The sequence below is a fragment of the Rhea americana genome, unplaced genomic scaffold (assembly GCF_003343005.1).
Source record: "Rhea americana isolate MKP2758 unplaced genomic scaffold, rheAme1 scaffold_40, whole genome shotgun sequence".
NCBI lineage: Eukaryota > Metazoa > Chordata > Aves > Rheiformes > Rheidae > Rhea > Rhea americana.
In genome coordinates this window covers 5,822,079-5,838,758 of record NW_028186535.1, presented here as the reverse complement: position 1 = coordinate 5,838,758, position 16,680 = coordinate 5,822,079, and the positions used below count along the sequence as shown (strand labels likewise).

General features: G+C 40.7%; 1 protein-coding gene and 1 long non-coding RNA gene across 2 annotated transcripts in view; one reads left to right on the top strand and one right to left on the bottom strand.

The window, feature by feature from the left end:
- Window positions 1–2,440: 2,440 nt before the first annotated feature.
- Window positions 2,441–16,130, bottom strand: LOC146590626 (uncharacterized). The gene is made up of 2 exons (XR_014896981.1): window positions 15,850–16,130; window positions 2,441–5,206 (listed from the first exon to the last, which is right to left on the bottom strand). It is a non-coding gene; the product is annotated as an uncharacterized LOC146590626 (long non-coding RNA).
- A 465-nt stretch (window positions 16,131–16,595) lies between these two features.
- Window positions 16,596–16,680, top strand: part of TAF4B (TATA-box binding protein associated factor 4b) — a 71,772-nt gene continuing 71,687 nt past the window's right edge. Inside the window, exon 1 of the mRNA XM_085314301.1 lies at window positions 16,596–16,659. Coding sequence (XP_085170427.1) covers window positions 16,603–16,659 — 57 coding nt within the window. The 5' untranslated portion in view covers window positions 16,596–16,602. The remainder of the gene's footprint in view (window positions 16,660–16,680) is intronic.

The window sequence follows — 16,680 nt, the reverse complement described above, 5'->3', positions numbered from 1 at the left end:
GGGCCCTTGTCGATAGGCTCCCGCTCAGCCTCCGTCGCCCCCCGGGAAAGCGGCTGCTCCGTCGCCGGGGTGGTGCCCCAAGCCCAGCGCGCRGCCGGCTGCTCACGGCCACCCGCTCCGCCGGCCCCTCTCCCTGCCCTGCCTGCCCCATCGCCCTGCGCCATCCCATCGCAGGGCTGGCCCAGCGCCCGTCCGCGTGCACGGYAGCCGGCTGCGGGAGCGGGGGGACATGTGGGGTGCTGAGGGGCAGCGTGTGGAGTCGCTGCGAGAGGCTTGTGCCACCGCGCCGGGGGTCAAGCCCTGCCCTGYYGCAGGCCCYGGRGCTCCCCCGCAGCGGCCCRTCGATGTACCGCGGGCAGAGCTCCTGCCCCTGCCCTCGCAGTCCCACATGCCCGAATGCCCGGGTCCAGATCGCCGCTTCTGTTGGCCTGGCTGCCCAGCCAGCAGGGTCCGGCTGCAAACGGTGGGGCAGAGCCAGGAGCGGAGACTGCCTTTGGCCRGGAGCACAGCCCCGGAGTTGGTCAGGCTGGAGAGCATCTCTGGGCCAATGCTCCCCCCCTACACACCTCATAGCTGTCCCTGGCGTCTCTGGGTCCGTCTTCCTTACGCGCTCCATTCAGATACTTTTGCATCTTGATTAGATGCCTCCTCGGGCTTCTCTTCTGCAGGCTGAGCAGTCCCAGCTCTCTCAGCCTTTCCTCRTATGAGAGATGCTGCAGTCCCTTCATCGTCTTGGTAGCCCTTTGCTGGGCTCACTCCAGCATGTCCATCACTCTTGTGCTSCAGAGCCCAGCACAGGACACAGCGCTCCAGATGTGGACTCACCAGTCTCTTGACCTGTTGGCAATGGTTTTCCAAATGTGACCCAGAGGCTGTTGGCCTTCTTTGCTGCCAGGGTACGTTGGTGGCTTGTGCTCACCTTGGTGTCTGCAGCATTACTTGTTGTTGTCTAGCAGATTATTAMCTATGTATTTTTTTGGTCGAAGAATCAAGTGGTAAGAGTAATGGGATAATCTGGTGAAGAGAAGCTGATAAAACGTGTTATGCATATTAATATTTATTGGTTAAGATAGAACCTTTTAGAGTGAAAGAATAAATTGAGGGGTTTTGTAAGAAATGTATTCAAAAAGCCTTTCTTTCATGAGTGCTGGGGTGAGAAGAGAGATCTTTTATAGGAAAGGATTATTCATATCTCCATCTGTGCCCTCTTTTTTGACAGTTTCTCACTGATTGAAGGAGAGAATCTTACKGTTACTATTACCTATGAGTGTGGCTGTTTCTCAGCACATGGGACTTTGAGGAACAGAAGGAGGGGGTGCTYAACTGCTATTTCAATCATGCTTGGGACTTTCTGTTGTTTTTTTGTTTGTCTTTGGTCACTCATATCTTTCATTTACTTTCTTCAGCCCATTGCCAGAACTGACAAAATACCAGTGAAAAAGTTTTATTTCCTTCTTAACATTCACTGATTTGTCTTTTAAGAAAAAATTCTGATGAGAGGAAATTCTGAGTCTCAGATTCAGCCAAAAAAAGAAGAATTTCTCATCTGCTTTTGAAAAGTTGACCTTAGGCTCTTTTGAATTATTCTTTACTTCCTCTCATTCTACCTGTGGACATGGAAGGAACTTCTCATAAATGACCACAGTACATCGTTGTCCATCTTCAAAACTTTTCTCTGCCAAAACAGCTGTGAAACCAGTGATAACATTTAGGTCGCAGTTTGGCATTATCTTACAGCTAAGTCAATCTAACAGGTAGTTGTTACCAAAAGCCATTTTTTTCCTTCAGTGCCCTGTATGCTTTCTTGTGGCCCCACATTCCCACTGCATGGTCACATGTGCCATCACTGTTACTCATCTGATCTTACAGTGAGATGATTAAGGAAGCTAAATTAGTAGAAAAACAATTGTTTTTCTCAATAAGTGGTTTTCTGCCTGTGAATTTTCACAAATTAAGAGCAGATTAGTTTCAGTGTCAAACCAAAGAAAAACAATTGCATGGGGCAGAAGAGAGGAGCAGGACTGTACTTCTTTGGCACTAGTTAGCTGTTAGATCAGCTTAACCATGACCGCACCTATAAACAGCTAGTACACGAGAATACTGCTTTTATCACACTGATCTGTGTTGTGTTGCTATCTCCCTGAGCTCTTGTGTTTGTAACCACCTTATTTCCTTTGTTTTGTACTTTGATTGTAAGCCTTTAGTGCAGGGACTACCTCTTTGTACTGCATTTGTAAACTACAACTTTTGCAACTTTGCAATTTTTTCCTGTGATGTTTACCACATCATATCATTTTTTCMTTCTAAACAGATGCCTCCTCACATTATTTTTTATTGCTTGAGAAGGATGACACAGTCTTCACAAAGCTGTTTGCCTACATCAGTGTGAAAATACTTAGTATTATAATATCTCCTATAAATAACATGAATAAACTCAATATTGGAAATACTGTTCTTTTTATTCTGATTTAACATTTTGGAATTTGAGGGCTGGATAAAGTTGTGCTGGGGATAGAAGAAAAATCTGTTGCCAAGCTTCAAGAAGAAAGATCTGTGAGGAAGCTTTATGCCCCTGGTGATCCAATCTTTTTGGCTTTTGCAGGCATTGTTTCCAGTGTTACTGCTCCACAGAGCATCCCATTACAGGTGTGGGGCTGTGTCTTTAAAGACTGGATTTATGAAAAATATTGTGAAGGTGGACAGGGTGGTTTGAGAGACTGGTATTAGGGTATGAAGGTATTAGTTTCATACATAATCAGTTTGAATATAGCTGAAAGATCCTTATGGGGCCAGTGGGAAATATTTTGATCTTTAAAATTTGATTGATCTCTTATTATTTTTTCAATCATCTTACTCAGCTTTATTTGTGTCTCTTCAGCAGGGACAAGCCTTGGATAGCAGAAGTTGCTCCTGACTGGTTGCAGCAGCAAAAAGCACACTAAAGGGGAGAAGAAAGGCAAACATAGGGCTCAAATTCAGCAAAATAAACCAGGATGATATTGGAAATACTCGTGGACAGTTAGGAGATAACTTTAGGCTCAAATTGGTGCTGGTCTCCTTTCATGTATGGAACCTCTGTGCAATAACACTTGAGAACATTTGCCTCCCCAAGGAGTATCTTCCTTCAGATAAGGGTTGAATGAAGAGAAGACTGTGTGGAAACTCAGCAGATTGGTTAGCAAAACTGCCTAAGCATACATCTCATATCAAGGTGCAGTTTTGTGTTTCCACTAAACTGACTGGTAGTGGCTGGTTRTCACCAGAAGGCAAAGGTCTTGCTCCTGGCTGTGCTCTCCCACAGTTGTTTCTGTGCTGGCTTTGATGGCTTGCTAAGCCATGGTGAGCCAGGTTAGAGACCTGCGTGGCAGTAAGCTGAGACAGGAAGAAAAGGTTTTTTTGCACTGGCTCACTCAGGGCAGGTAAGAGTTAGCAAAGGCTCCGTGAAAGGGTAAACAATCCACAGGAGAGAGTCACAGTAGCACTGGTTTAGATGAGTTTAAACTCTCACACAAGTGCATGCTCCTGGGGAGCRCTTCTCCTTCCTCCTGTCTGTGCTCTAAGCTTTGCATTTTCATCTCCTCCTTGGTGCTGTTTCTGATGCTTCCTTGACCTCTTCCAAGCTGATTCAATTCACGAACATCACAGGAAAAATCTTCAAATGTTTTGCTGGGTTAGCTTGTTAAATTGATTCAATGTGCAACTATTTGAACCTCCAAACTGCATAACAGAAACAGAAATTGAAAGAAGAAGCTGGGGTGGGACGTCCATTGTTAATGGTCAGACTATGAGAGTGGTTCAGCTGTGTTGTATAACCTCACACTAAGGGTACAACTTGGTGCTATACTTAGCCTACTGTGAGTGCAAGCTGTTACTGAAGGAGATAGTCCTAAACTCACTGATCTGATGAAAAAGGTATCTTTTTTTTTGTGAGTTGTCATAAAGTTGTGTGATTGTTAAATCCAGCTCAAGGGAAGCTTCAGGAATGTATGGGAAGTGTCTAGGAAGGACAGAACTGTTGCTTTTTGTTGCCACCTCCAATTAGATCATGTTATTATAATGTGAAAGCATCCTCTTAGGTTGCTTTCACAAGAGATGAAAATAAAACTCAGCTTAATTTTGAGTTATACCAACACAGTGATCTGACTTAACATGGAACTGTAGAACRGCTTGTGCTGACACAGGGAGAGACTGAGAAGATACACTTAAGAGACAGAGCACAGGGGAATCACCTCTTTCTGTAGCAGTGTTGTCTTTGACTGACTGATACTGGCCATGGAGATGCTCCCCAAGATGGAGCTTCCAAGTGACGGAAGAAGTTTACAGCTGTTTATAGTAATCATCTCAAAAAAAAAAAAAAAAATCCAACTTAAAAAAAAAGTATTTACTTTTTTAAGCTGAATGTTTTCATTGACCTTACAAGTGGCTGAATTTGTAGCAGAATAGGAGGGTGAAGGACTATGTCAGGGCATGACTAGGGAAGTGGAAAATCCTAGAAACCTATTAAACAGGATTTACTATCAGGGAAATTAAAATGTGAAACTGCCTTGGATTTTCTATACTAACTAGTAATGCACAAGAATGAGGATGTACTTCAGCAACCCTCTGTTCTTATAGACTGTGATAATGCTGTTCCTCCAGTTTCCTAGCACTGCGTGGTGGAGAGAGTGGTACAMCACCACCACCATGAAGTATGGCATCTACAGTAGGGGACAGTTTTTTTTTCAGAATGTGTTTTTGGAGGAGTTAAATCCACACTTAATACTATAAATCCACTTTCCTTAAAAGCTGTTATGGCCTGAAATTTATATAAAAATTTCTCAGAATAAGAAAGTTACTTCTATATACTGCTTCAAATTTSTGTTTTCTGTCTTCATCTACATTGCTTTTTCAGCAGTTTATGATTTAAGAAAAATGTAATAGGTTGCTCTTTCTTGAATAAYGATTTGCTGTTAATTAATGGAAGAGTCTTTGTGATTTCTTTTTATCATGATGATTATGCAGACCTGGCTGCTGGTGCTAGAGTAGTGATTAACAGAGCCAGGATGGAACATCAGAGCCATAAACTGATTGTTGACGATCCAGTCACAGTAGAATATCTCACACAACACATTGCAACTTAGCAGCTAAGCAGTTTGGCACTGTCAGACTTCTGTATAAAAGCTTTAAGTCCTTAATATTGAAGACAATGCAATTGTTTCTCTTCCATCTGTTAAAAAAGGAAGTCAGGTTAAGCTTTCTTTGTAGGATTTCTTAAAAAACATGAATATCACTTGAGAAAAATAACTGTTTTTCACAAGAAAATAACAGCTATGATCACCTCTTTTAAGAAACACCAACAAGTATATTTTCTTGTCTATTTCCATGTGTATACATCTGGTGAAGAACTTCCTTGTGTAATTTGGAAATAATAATGCAGAGAGACCAAACAATATTATCACATTAAGGAGCTAAGATAAGACTGAAAACTTAAAACAACAACAAAAATCCTTACAGCAGAGAGCAACGTGAGAGGCTAAACTGAAAGTAAAACTCAGAGACACAGATTCTTAATTTCAAACACTGAAGATCAGCAGAACACCTGTGAGCAGTTTGATTGACTGCAAGCATCTGAGATGGCCCTTGGAATCTGTTCACAGCTGTGCCCAAGAGCTTGTTAAAGGATGATTTCACTAAGCCTTAATTCCTGTAGTTCATGTGGTTTTAACAGGGAATGCTTATTTCACTATGAAGACAGTTCTGTCTTAGTTATTTCTGTGTCAGTTGTACCGCTGTGGAGTTGTACAGCTGCAGTATTGCCCACTATATCAGAATATCAGAAATAATCTGTTGGTGTATCAAAAATGCATTGCTATATGGTGCATAGTTGTAATGTACCTTTTCTGTTCTGTACTTCTGTACTAGGCCTGTAATAYTCTTAATTTTCTGGGATGCTAAAACTGGTTAGCTTGCTCACACCTCTACACACAGGGTAATGGGAGTCCTAAACTGTACCAGACAGATCCATCTGGTGACTACTGTTCTTGGAAAGCAACTATCTATTTAATATATATACTGTATATATGTATTGTATATATAGATTTTATGTGGAATCAATTTTATACAATAAAAATCTTTGTATAGTTGGTGTATTTCACTGAAGCTAGATGTTGAATTCTGAACCAGTCAAAAGGGAAGTTCAAGCTGAGTGAGCCATTGACACATATTTGCTTTTCAAATAAAGTTATAAGACTATAGCAAAAATACAAAAATAGGTGTAAAAGCTTTACAAAGGCGATTTCCAAAGGCACCTGTTGTTTGCTATATTGCTTTCTACTTGCCTCAAAAATAGTAGCTTGTTACAGAAAACTAAAGGTATATTCCATCTGAAATTTGCCTCATGTATCTTTGTGATTCTTCTGTTCACTTGTTGCTTTATATGTAAACTTTTCTGTGTAGAAAACTTTTATGTTTTGAAAACTCCTGTATTACCTGTATTTGAAGGTACACAGACAACACCAACTAATCCATTAGAGTTTTGGTACCRGGTAGTTCTGAGTCTTACCTTGCTCTTTCTTGATCATAGGCTTTTGTAACTGACTCCAGCAGGACAGGCACAAATACGGTGAACCCTTCCATTCAGTCTGTTTAACCTAAAAGATCTCCCCATCAGCACTGCAGCTGCGCTACTGGAAGCAGTGCTAAGAGAGCTAATCTAGATTATTAGATTTAGCCTTCCATTCCAGTTCCAGGGAAATTGTTGTATGTGTACAGGCATACAGGTGACAGAAAAGAGAAGTGGAGCAATCCTTCTTTCAGAGCAGTGAACCTGGGCACAATTGGGAGTATCTTTTCTCCCCCCCCCCCCCAAGGAAAATGGATGCAGTGAGGCAGAACTGAGGAAGTACCCAGGCTAAAGAAATGGTCACATCTGACTGCAGCTAGTGTTTGTACTGTGTACTCAGTCAATCAAGTCTTTACCCTTTCAATTTACTGGGGTAATTTCGTTGCTGGCTTTGTGCCTAATGATTGCTTAAAGATCTTGTAATGTATATGCTTATGGGCTACCTCTTCATGAGTGAACAAAACTGCCAATGCTGACTTTTTGTCCCTGAGGCTGTGTTCAGATCAGACTCCCTTTGTGCCAGAAGCGAAATAGCTGTATCCAGACTGATGCTTCCCAGTGTGGGCCATTCCTGAATGTTGCTCAGAAACTGTCTGGGGGAGAAGTAATTAGGCTGTGCCAAAAGCTCGCCAGAGACTGTTGTAGCAATACTGATGATCAGGTTGCAGTGTCTGGGCCCAAGCACTGGTAATTTTTCTCTTCTGTCATAGACATAGCTAAGGTAACTGAAAGCTGCTGCAGTGCATTGATTTCTCCAGTGCAGGCAGGAGTCGTGTCCACCTTTACAGTTCAGCATCTCTGCTTTGGATTAATTCTCTTTTGTAATAAAATACAGGTATCTTCCAAGCTTAATAGGAGGAGAGGAAAGGGAAGGATAGTATGCTAACATACTGTAATAGTTTCTGTGCTCTGTTTATGTGTAAATCAGAACAACTTTTTTTCTGCAGAATGGATTAAAATTCCTCCAAACCTATCAATATATGTGTCTTGGTGAAGGCAAGATCAAAGATCACATTTGTTCTGAGGGAAAGAACCTTTTAAATCTTACACCAGCTTTACACACGCTGTGCTTATTTGATGAATCTTTTGCTATCTTTAACCACCAATTAAATAAAAAAGCTAAAGAGAAAGTTGAGTAGTGAATACCACTTCTGTATTAATTTATCTTTGTTTCCAGGAAGGTAGTTTTATTACATAAATATTTCTCATTGCTACATTGATATTGTAAATGCTAGTTTTATCAATTTTATATTTCTGTCACTTTCTAACACACCTTAATATTATGTATGGCTGTAAAGTAACTAGTAGTATTGGCAAGCAATTAAACAACTGGCAAGCAACTGAACTCTGCTTTCTCTCAGAAATTTTGTAGGGGAAGTTGCCTTTAAGATAAAGTAATATATCAGGTAATAGCTATTCTTGCTGGTATCATCATCTCCCTCCTAGCTCCTGTTTGTTCTGAGACTCAGGTTCTTGACTGGAGGTTATAGCCAAAAGGTAAGAAGTCCTAATTCCTTCATTCCTCCTTTCTTACTTGCGTGTCCCCCCCCCTCCCCAAGTTGAGTGTGGAATAGCAGAGTTAACTTACTGCTGCAAGTGATAGTGGTTTTGCCTTCTGGTCTTCTATTGTTCTATACTGTGATATGCCCATTACACTTTTTTTTTTTTTTTTTTTTTTTTTTTTTTTTTTTTTTTTTTTTTTTTTTTTGGTTCCTTATCCTGCTGGGGCCTACTTGTAGTTGCTTCTTATTCCCCAGTTTTTGCCTCAAGGGTGTAGTTAATTGGATTACAGTTCATGTTCTCTGCTTGGTTCCCAAGAGCCAGAAAGCAGGGCAGTGAAAGCTACCATCTGTTTTTCCCTTGTCCTGTGGATTTCTTTCATCTCTAATGAACTCAGACCAAAACACAGACCAGTGTGCTCAAGAGCTATCATAATACTTCAAAGCGGTTGTTGAGCTAGCTGGGAAAGAATTGTGGAGCATACAGAAAGATATTAAATAGATCAAGCAATGAGCCCATGAAAAGCTGAGGGTTAACAAAATCTGACAACTGTTTCATTAATGGCAATGTTGTAAACATGATAAAAAAATCATTCTGAATGTACTTGTTTCTCTGTGAACTGTGCAAGACACCATTCTTGCCATTCTCATTATCATTGGAGAAAATGTTGATAGAACCTTGTCTCTGGGATTGGCAGTGGTATATTGATAGTTATGTAAAAACATGAGCTCTTTTCAGGGATACAGTTAGTTGGCAAAGTCATGGCATGGGTGCAGATGTTCATAATCAGCTCCACAGTATCCCCACATGAAACTTCTGCCCATCTTCCACTTTCCTTTCAAATGAACGGATGTTAATTTTTTAAAGATTGTATTAAAATCATGTTTTGTTAAACTTCAGAGAGGGAAAATAATCCTTGAAACTTCTATTATATGAATTGTATCATTATGCAATCACTACCAATATTTATTTACTAGGCACTGTGGGAAATAACATAGCTTTAACACTAGAAGCCAGTCTTGCACACCAAATCATACAGACATCATTCAGTCTACCAGGAACCTCTGACAGCATTTTCAATGTTGATGAAATTTAAAAAAAGTTTTGAGAACATTATAGAGAAACGTTGTGCATGCCTTTTTTTTCTATTTGATGTAAAGAAATAGTACCAAATTTTGTCAGCTCTTCCAAGCAGAACTTCTTGGCTTTTTTGAAAGGCTGAATGTAGGTCTGTATCGGTCAGTGAAGTATGCTGCATCCTGGCTTACTCAGAATGCTTCTCCCATGGTCAAAATTTAATTTGAATTTAACTATTAGTCACAGGACTGTGTTAAGAGGTTTCAAAATTTCTGTCCTTCTCTAGCTCTTTATTAGAAGAGGTATTAGCAAATAGAGAGATGCTAGCATAGTGTACATACAGAAGACATATGGCATGAAAGAGTTTTGACATCTCCTGTTCTGACATATTTATGTCCCCAGATACACTAAGATCAAGCCTTGAAACATTATCAGATCCTAAACAGAAGTGAGGGGAAATCACTGCCCTGGCAGATAGGCAAATTCTGAATTATATATTGCATGGTGATATGGGGGGAATCCCAAATTAGAACTCAGTGTGGAATGTATACAAGCCTTTATACGACTGATTACAACAGGTAAATCAATTTATGTTGTGGTGAGATGTATAGCTCTCTTTCTGTTCTCCACAGGCCAATACGATTTGCCACAATGCTGAAACTGTGCACAAATTTTTGGAAAAGAATCACACAAAAGCAGCTATGGCACCTCATAAAGACATCATCAAATTAGTAGTAAGAGCTTTCCTAGAAGTAAGTGATCCAATACAATGTATGTGATAAATACTTCAGGAAAAGCTTGGATTTCTTTCCTTTATGGGAATGTAAAATGCTTGTAAACATACTTATTTTAATGATTTTGTTGTGCATTAGGTTGTGTGGTCTGGTGGAAAAAATATTGAACTTAATATAGTAAGAAACCAGCCACCACAGGTATGTGTTTGACTTTATATGGAAAAAAATATATAGCTGTATACAGAATCTTCTCACAGAAATTATTCCAGGTGACACCTGTGCATTCAGCTTGATGTATGAAGTGTCCCCTAACATCTGGTGGTACAATGTTAGGTGACTTCTGTGATGTCTCTGCGGACTGATAGCGCTGGGAGCTATAGTGATTGTTGCTAATTTATAACAGAGTGTAAGACTGTTGGGAACATTTTGTGCAGAAAGCAGTTCTGGGAAGGCATATGACAACATGCTACATCTATTGGGTGTATAAGACATTACTGTTGTTTCTTAAAATTATGAAAGTGATAGGAATGTTTTATCCTGTAGTAATTCTTATTGCAGTATTTCTAACATGCTGTAGTCCCTTCATAGCTTAATAGCTTCTATAACAAGTGGAAACACAGGCTTTGAGAACATAGAAAATTTACATTAAAAATATGATTAGAATAAAATATTTTCATTTTTGGGGACACAGTTTCATTGTTGATGCTCACTGCATTATCTATGTGAAAAAAGAGAGTATATAAAATATCTAGCTGAGCTAAGATTTTATTAAGCTATAATATAAAGTCATCAGTCTCAAATGACAAGATTCTTGTTGTTTGTTGTAGCTTACAGTTATTGCTGCTGTATCTTTAAGAAGTCCAGTTCTAGATGCATTACTTGATAGTCAAAATATTACAAATATTTAGCAGCACAGTCTGTACCTATGGAATGCAAATGAATAAATTATAATATCACATTTGGAAATCAGTGGTATTAATACTTTCATTTGTCTTATTCAGATTTTTAGTGAAAAAAATAATGAAATGTAAGTTGCAGAAAGAGAGAAGGGAAAAGAAAATCTGAAAAGAAAAAGAAGAAAAATATCCAAGTCTCAGAGCAATTATGGTGGCTGTTACTAAAATGTTTTTGAAGTTTTAACAAGCAGTAATTGACTAGAGTGCATATAGCTGCTGAATGAAATTGAGTTTGATCCTGTACTGAGTTCTGTAATTTTCCTAAAATTTGATGGACTTGCAGTTGTGCTAAAGCTAACATGCTTGTGCATCTTGTGTTGTGCAAGGAAGCATATATTCACTTGTTCTTCTATTTTCTTGCACATTATTTACCACAAAAAGTTATTAACATGTTCTCCAAGAGCTGACAATTATCCCCCTGGTTAGTCTTGGTACAGGACACGTAAAATCTATCAGAATTTCTATTTTTTCTTTTCTATGTAATTTTTGCAAATGAGATAACTGTTCAGTGATACTAAGAATGCAGTAAAGTTCTGATCTGTGTTGTGTTTCATTTTCTAAATGTTACAATGTTGTGCATTGCAAATTTGTTCTTCATAGGTAATATCATGTTATGTAATTCTATGTTATTATAGGCCAGTGCTGCTTTAGCGATAAAACTGCTCTCTTCTAGTGAATCTTACCACATAGCAAGTAATAGCCTTTATGACTCCTTAATATAATTTTTAAAGGTTAAATCTTAGTTAAAAAAAAACCTGCTACTTCAGTGTCCCATTGAGAACATACTTTTGCTCTATAACTAAACTTTTAATACAGTGAATCCTTTTTTCAGGGGTGTTTTAGCCATGCCTGTTTCATATTACTGTAAATTTTCAGCAACCTATTCCTTCTGCACATCCTCATTCTTCCCTTCACTTTCCCTCTGTTTACTTAGTTTTTACTTAGTTTTCTCATCTTTATTTCTCACTTAAAACCCAACTTGTGAGGTGTATGTTCTTCCCTGACATTCCCAGCTCAGCAGATCACTTCTATGGCTTCCTGATATGGCTTTGGGTTCTCCATCTCAGCAGGAATTGCAGGTATGGCTCCTCTGTGTAGGCTTTCTGTTGCTTGGAGTTATATGTCTCACTTTATGGCTAAGCTCTAAGTTCAGTAAACCCTCTTGTTATTAGTAGCTCAATATGGTCAAGCAAGCTTTATAGTTTAGARTAACGTAAAAGTATATGCCCAATTCTTTTGTGGTGCTCTCTTGTTTAAATATTTTGTAASACTTTAAAGCTGCAATGTATTGTACATCATGGAACAAAGAATTTGACTTACATAAAAGTGATGTTGGGTTTGACATCTATCAGTCCTAATGTCCAAAAGAAAAATGCATTTCCATAAAAGATTAGTCAGCACAGGAAAAAAGGCAGATTGTGACACCAACTATAAATTTGAAAAAATCTACTTCCAGTCACAAACTCAATGTAGAGGCACAGTTACTAAGAATATTAAGCAAATGTTCAGTTATGATTTTACTTGGTTATTTTCATTAATAAATAAATTCAGATTTGCCACTGTATTCCTATTACTTGATCTTTCTGGTTATATCTTCTATCTCTTTATTTTCAACCTGCTCATTCTGTCTCCCTCTCTTTTTTTTAATATGTATGAAATTTTCTATTCTCTGATTTTTACTATCCTTATCTGAAGTATCTATTTTCTTTCAGCATCTGTTCCTGAAGATCTCATGTTCTTTGTTAGTGTTTAACATATTTCATGGTAAGCCTAGTTAAAATCTTTTCATTTTCCCCATTAAAATGAACTATTTTAAATAATGGGATTGAATCTTCACATGTATTTCTTCCCTTCATACTACACTTACATGCATAAGTTAATTCTGCAGTGATGCCAAGTCTCTGTCATTTAAGAAGAGCTTAAGGCAAATATTGTAAGTTTTTTATTCCAGCTAATCTGCTGTTTGTATTTAACTGATGATTTATCAATCAGAGAGAAAAGAAAACTTTTGTAAAAAGGATCACTGACAGATTAAAACCCCTGGAGCATATTAGATGGATTTCATAGGACTGTGGGAAGCTAAAACAGTGTTTTGGATGTGAAACTGTCTTAAAATTCAAGAACTTTATAAAAGTCTGTCTTTGAAAGAGTTCAGGCCTGCTGCCTGGGCAGGAGTTTTGGAGGGAGTAAGAGTTGCTTTACATTTTAAATACCCTATTTGAAAGTTTAGTGTAGCAGAGACTGATTCAGTGTGCTGTAGAAGTCTCAGCTGTTGGAAAGAGGCTGTGTAGACCAACTACTGACAGCATATAATCCAATAACTCATGAGGAAATCTGAACCATTGTTTACAGTAATGCTTTACTATGCCTGAAGCTAAAGGAGATACTTCTAGGTGAATATCAAATTAGTCCATTCATGGGTTACTTGTAATAGTAAAGCAGGTCAATTCACCAAGCCTGGACATTCTTTGAATGCGTAACTAGATGTTTTTTCATCTGACTGAAAAATAATTACCATATTCATCAGTATCTCCTGGACAAAGTCTTGGAAAAATGTGTAGACAAGAATGATGACTTAATGAAAAGTTTTTCAAGTGATGAGTTTTTGGTGGTAGCAGTTACCCAAGAAAAGAGGTTAAAATACTCAAGGTAGCAACAAAAGTAATTTCCCTTACATGTGTTATAAACCTTTCAGTTACTAAAATAAAAATAGCTTTAAAATTCCAGATTCTGTCTTCCTTCCAATTCAAACTAAGTTTTAATATTTCTCTTAACTTAGGTAATGAAGACTGGTTCAGGTAATTAAATAGTCCTCTGTTGTAGCACATTCTTCCAGTGTGGAAAAACAACTCCTTTTATTTCCTGCACAGTTTAATGGAATGATAGATGTATCTGCTTTGCTTGGAGAGTATAGTTTTGGCGCTCTTAGACCATTTTTAAAGATGTGTGTATTTTTAAATCTTCTGGGCTTTGTTCATCATGGCCTTTTTTTCTCTTTACTATCATTGGGTTATATCTTTTCCTGTGTTGTCTTTCATATCATTTCCTCTTCTATTTTTGCACTATATTTATCTCTCACTATGCTGTATTCTCTACTTCCTCTTTTCATACTCTCCTATTAATCCCAGTTTAACTATATACTCTTCTGTCTGCTGCACTTGTGTCTGTCTTTTCCAGATATGCTTTCACTCCTTAACATTCGCAYATGAGTCTTGAAGATTCCTGTGGAGGTTGAGTGGCCCCAAGAAAAGAAATCTCGATCTTATGGGATAAACCAGTTCTGTTCTTCCCTGAAGTTCCAGAAAAACAGAAATTATGTTGTGGACTGTATACCTTCCTTTGCATCCTACTCTGTTATCAGCGCTGTTCTTTGYTTGATGGAATTCAGTTTTTCCTTATTCTGTTCTCTGAACATCCTTTGGCATGAGGGAGGTATCTTACTATCTGGTTGTCACCTTACACACATAACATAGATTCATATGCAGAACAACAACTGATTAATTTGCTCAGACTTGGCAAAGCTGTAACAGGTATAGAGACTGCCTACCTCTTGTGTCACCCCATTGCCTCCTCTTCCACAGTCTTTCTAGTCTGTTCTTAACATGGTGAAACTGTAACCACTGCTGCTGGCTCTTTAGGATTTTGGATGGAGTTCGTTAGGAAATGGTAAGAGAATGCATGATGCAGAGAAATGAAAGCTATGATGATGAGGGAGTAGGGATGCCATAAGAGAGAGGCAGAGCAAATACCTTGTTTGGCTCCTAAAACAGTTTTTGATTTCTTAGATATAGGCTTTTGCGCCATTGTCTGTCTTACCTGGTGCATTGCAAATGAAGGTATTTTTCATTTTACTTTTCATTTTCATTTTACACAGCACTTCATGCAACCTGTTACAGCTTCAAGTGTAACCATAGTGATGAAAGTATGGCAGAATAAACTTTGCATGTCTGTAAAAGATCAAGGCACTTAGCTAGTCCATGCCATTTGTCTCCAGGTTAGTTGTTACTGTACAAGTTAAATTTCGGTAGGTACAGTTACCTATGTTGTGATCACATTAGAAATTAAGGTATGGCCATGTGCTTTTTTCTCACATGATTTCTCTTCAGTACCTGCCTCACCTGCTGCTGACAGTATTTTAAAGCAGAAATACTGTGAAATTGAGCAAAGCTGCAAATGAAAATTGTCAAAAAGAGGAGTGTTTCTTTTCCTCCTGCGGTTTGACAAATCTCTGCATGGAACTATCCATCACTGCATGGAAAAGAGCTATATTATCTTACACATTCTGTTTACATTTTGCATGATTTTCACTGTATCTTCAAGTACTGGAGTTTCTTGAATACATGTCTGTCTGAAAAGTATAGTTGCAAAGGATGCCCAATATAAGAGGAGTTATTTATTTATTTTTGCAATGCACACACTTTATTGAATTTTGTGCTTTAGGTGCCACTATAATGAATTGTACACCAGACCTTCACTTTGTAGTCACTTATATTGTTTTTAAGTTGGGCAGATGACCAGTCCTCCTTAAGTCTGAATAAAGATAAGTATGTGCATAAATTTCAGCTAATTGAAATTTAGCCCAGCCCTAGCTATGATGAATAAAAACCTCAAGATAGATTTATGCAAGGTCATACTGACACTCCTATCACACAAGCAAAGAAATTTCAGCTCTACTCTGGAAATTGTTTTAAAAACTGTTTGCCTTATTGATATCTGTAACATGCTTGCTTTACAAGGCGAGGGAGGTTGTATTTCCCTCCTCGCTCCCGTTCACACAGCATTTCTTTAAGCCAAGCCTAGGATGTGAAGGTCAAACCAGATGACTTTGTCTCACTCATCATTAAAAACGAGCAGTGCTTCAAGGACAGGCGACACGCTCAGCTCAAGGGAAGTGTTGCTGGTGACACTAGGCACAGCATTATGCTTTCTAAAGCTCCTTTTCATTTTTCTTCTCCCCCCCCCCCCCGCCTTGTAACCTTACCGACACCTGGAGTCCCCGACGGTTTTCGGCGGGGCCGGCACAGGTGGCGGCGGCTCAGGTAGCAGCGCCCGAAGGTGCCGCGGGAGGAGCGAACTCCTACGGCTCTTCCAGCCTTGCTAGGTCTAATGGGGTAACTGGAGCCTGAAAAACTGAAGTTTAGTACAACTCGCGCTCGGAGCGCCGACGACACGCGGTGGGGGGCGCGGCGAGGGGGGTCACACCGCGGCCTGACGCAGCGCCCGCCCCGGCCGCTCCGCCCGCCGCCAACTTCTCCTCAGCGCCAGCGCCGCCCCCGCCCGCGCGCCGGCCCCGCGCCGCCTCGCGGCCCCACCCAATGGGGTTCGTCGGCCGCCGCCAATGGCGGGGCGGGGGGGCGCCGCGCGGCTCGGCGCCTGCGCCGCGGCTCCGCGTGGCGACATAAACATGGCAGGGGCGGCGGCGCGCGGCGGTGGGGGGCGCGCGCCGCGCGGCCGGGCGCCGCCGCAGTAGCGCGGTCCGCGGTGTGGGCCCGCCCGCCGGGAGGGGCGGGCCCCGGAGGCGAGGCGAGGGCAGGCCGGGCCCGCCGGACCCACGTGTGCGCGCCGAGGAGCCGGCAGCGGCGGCATGACCATGTGTTTTCGCGAGCGTGTCAGCGGCGGCAGCCGGGGCAGCGCGTGAGCCTCTCCCGCCGCCCGCTGCTATGCTGCGGGGCGCCGCGGGGCCCCTGGCGAAGCGGCAGCGCCCCTCGCCTCCGCGCGCCTCGCCTCCCCCTCCATGAGCGCCTCGGCGGCCGCCCCCCCGAGGCTGATGCCCGGCGTGCCCCCGGAGCAGGCGGCCGCCGCGCCCCCCGCC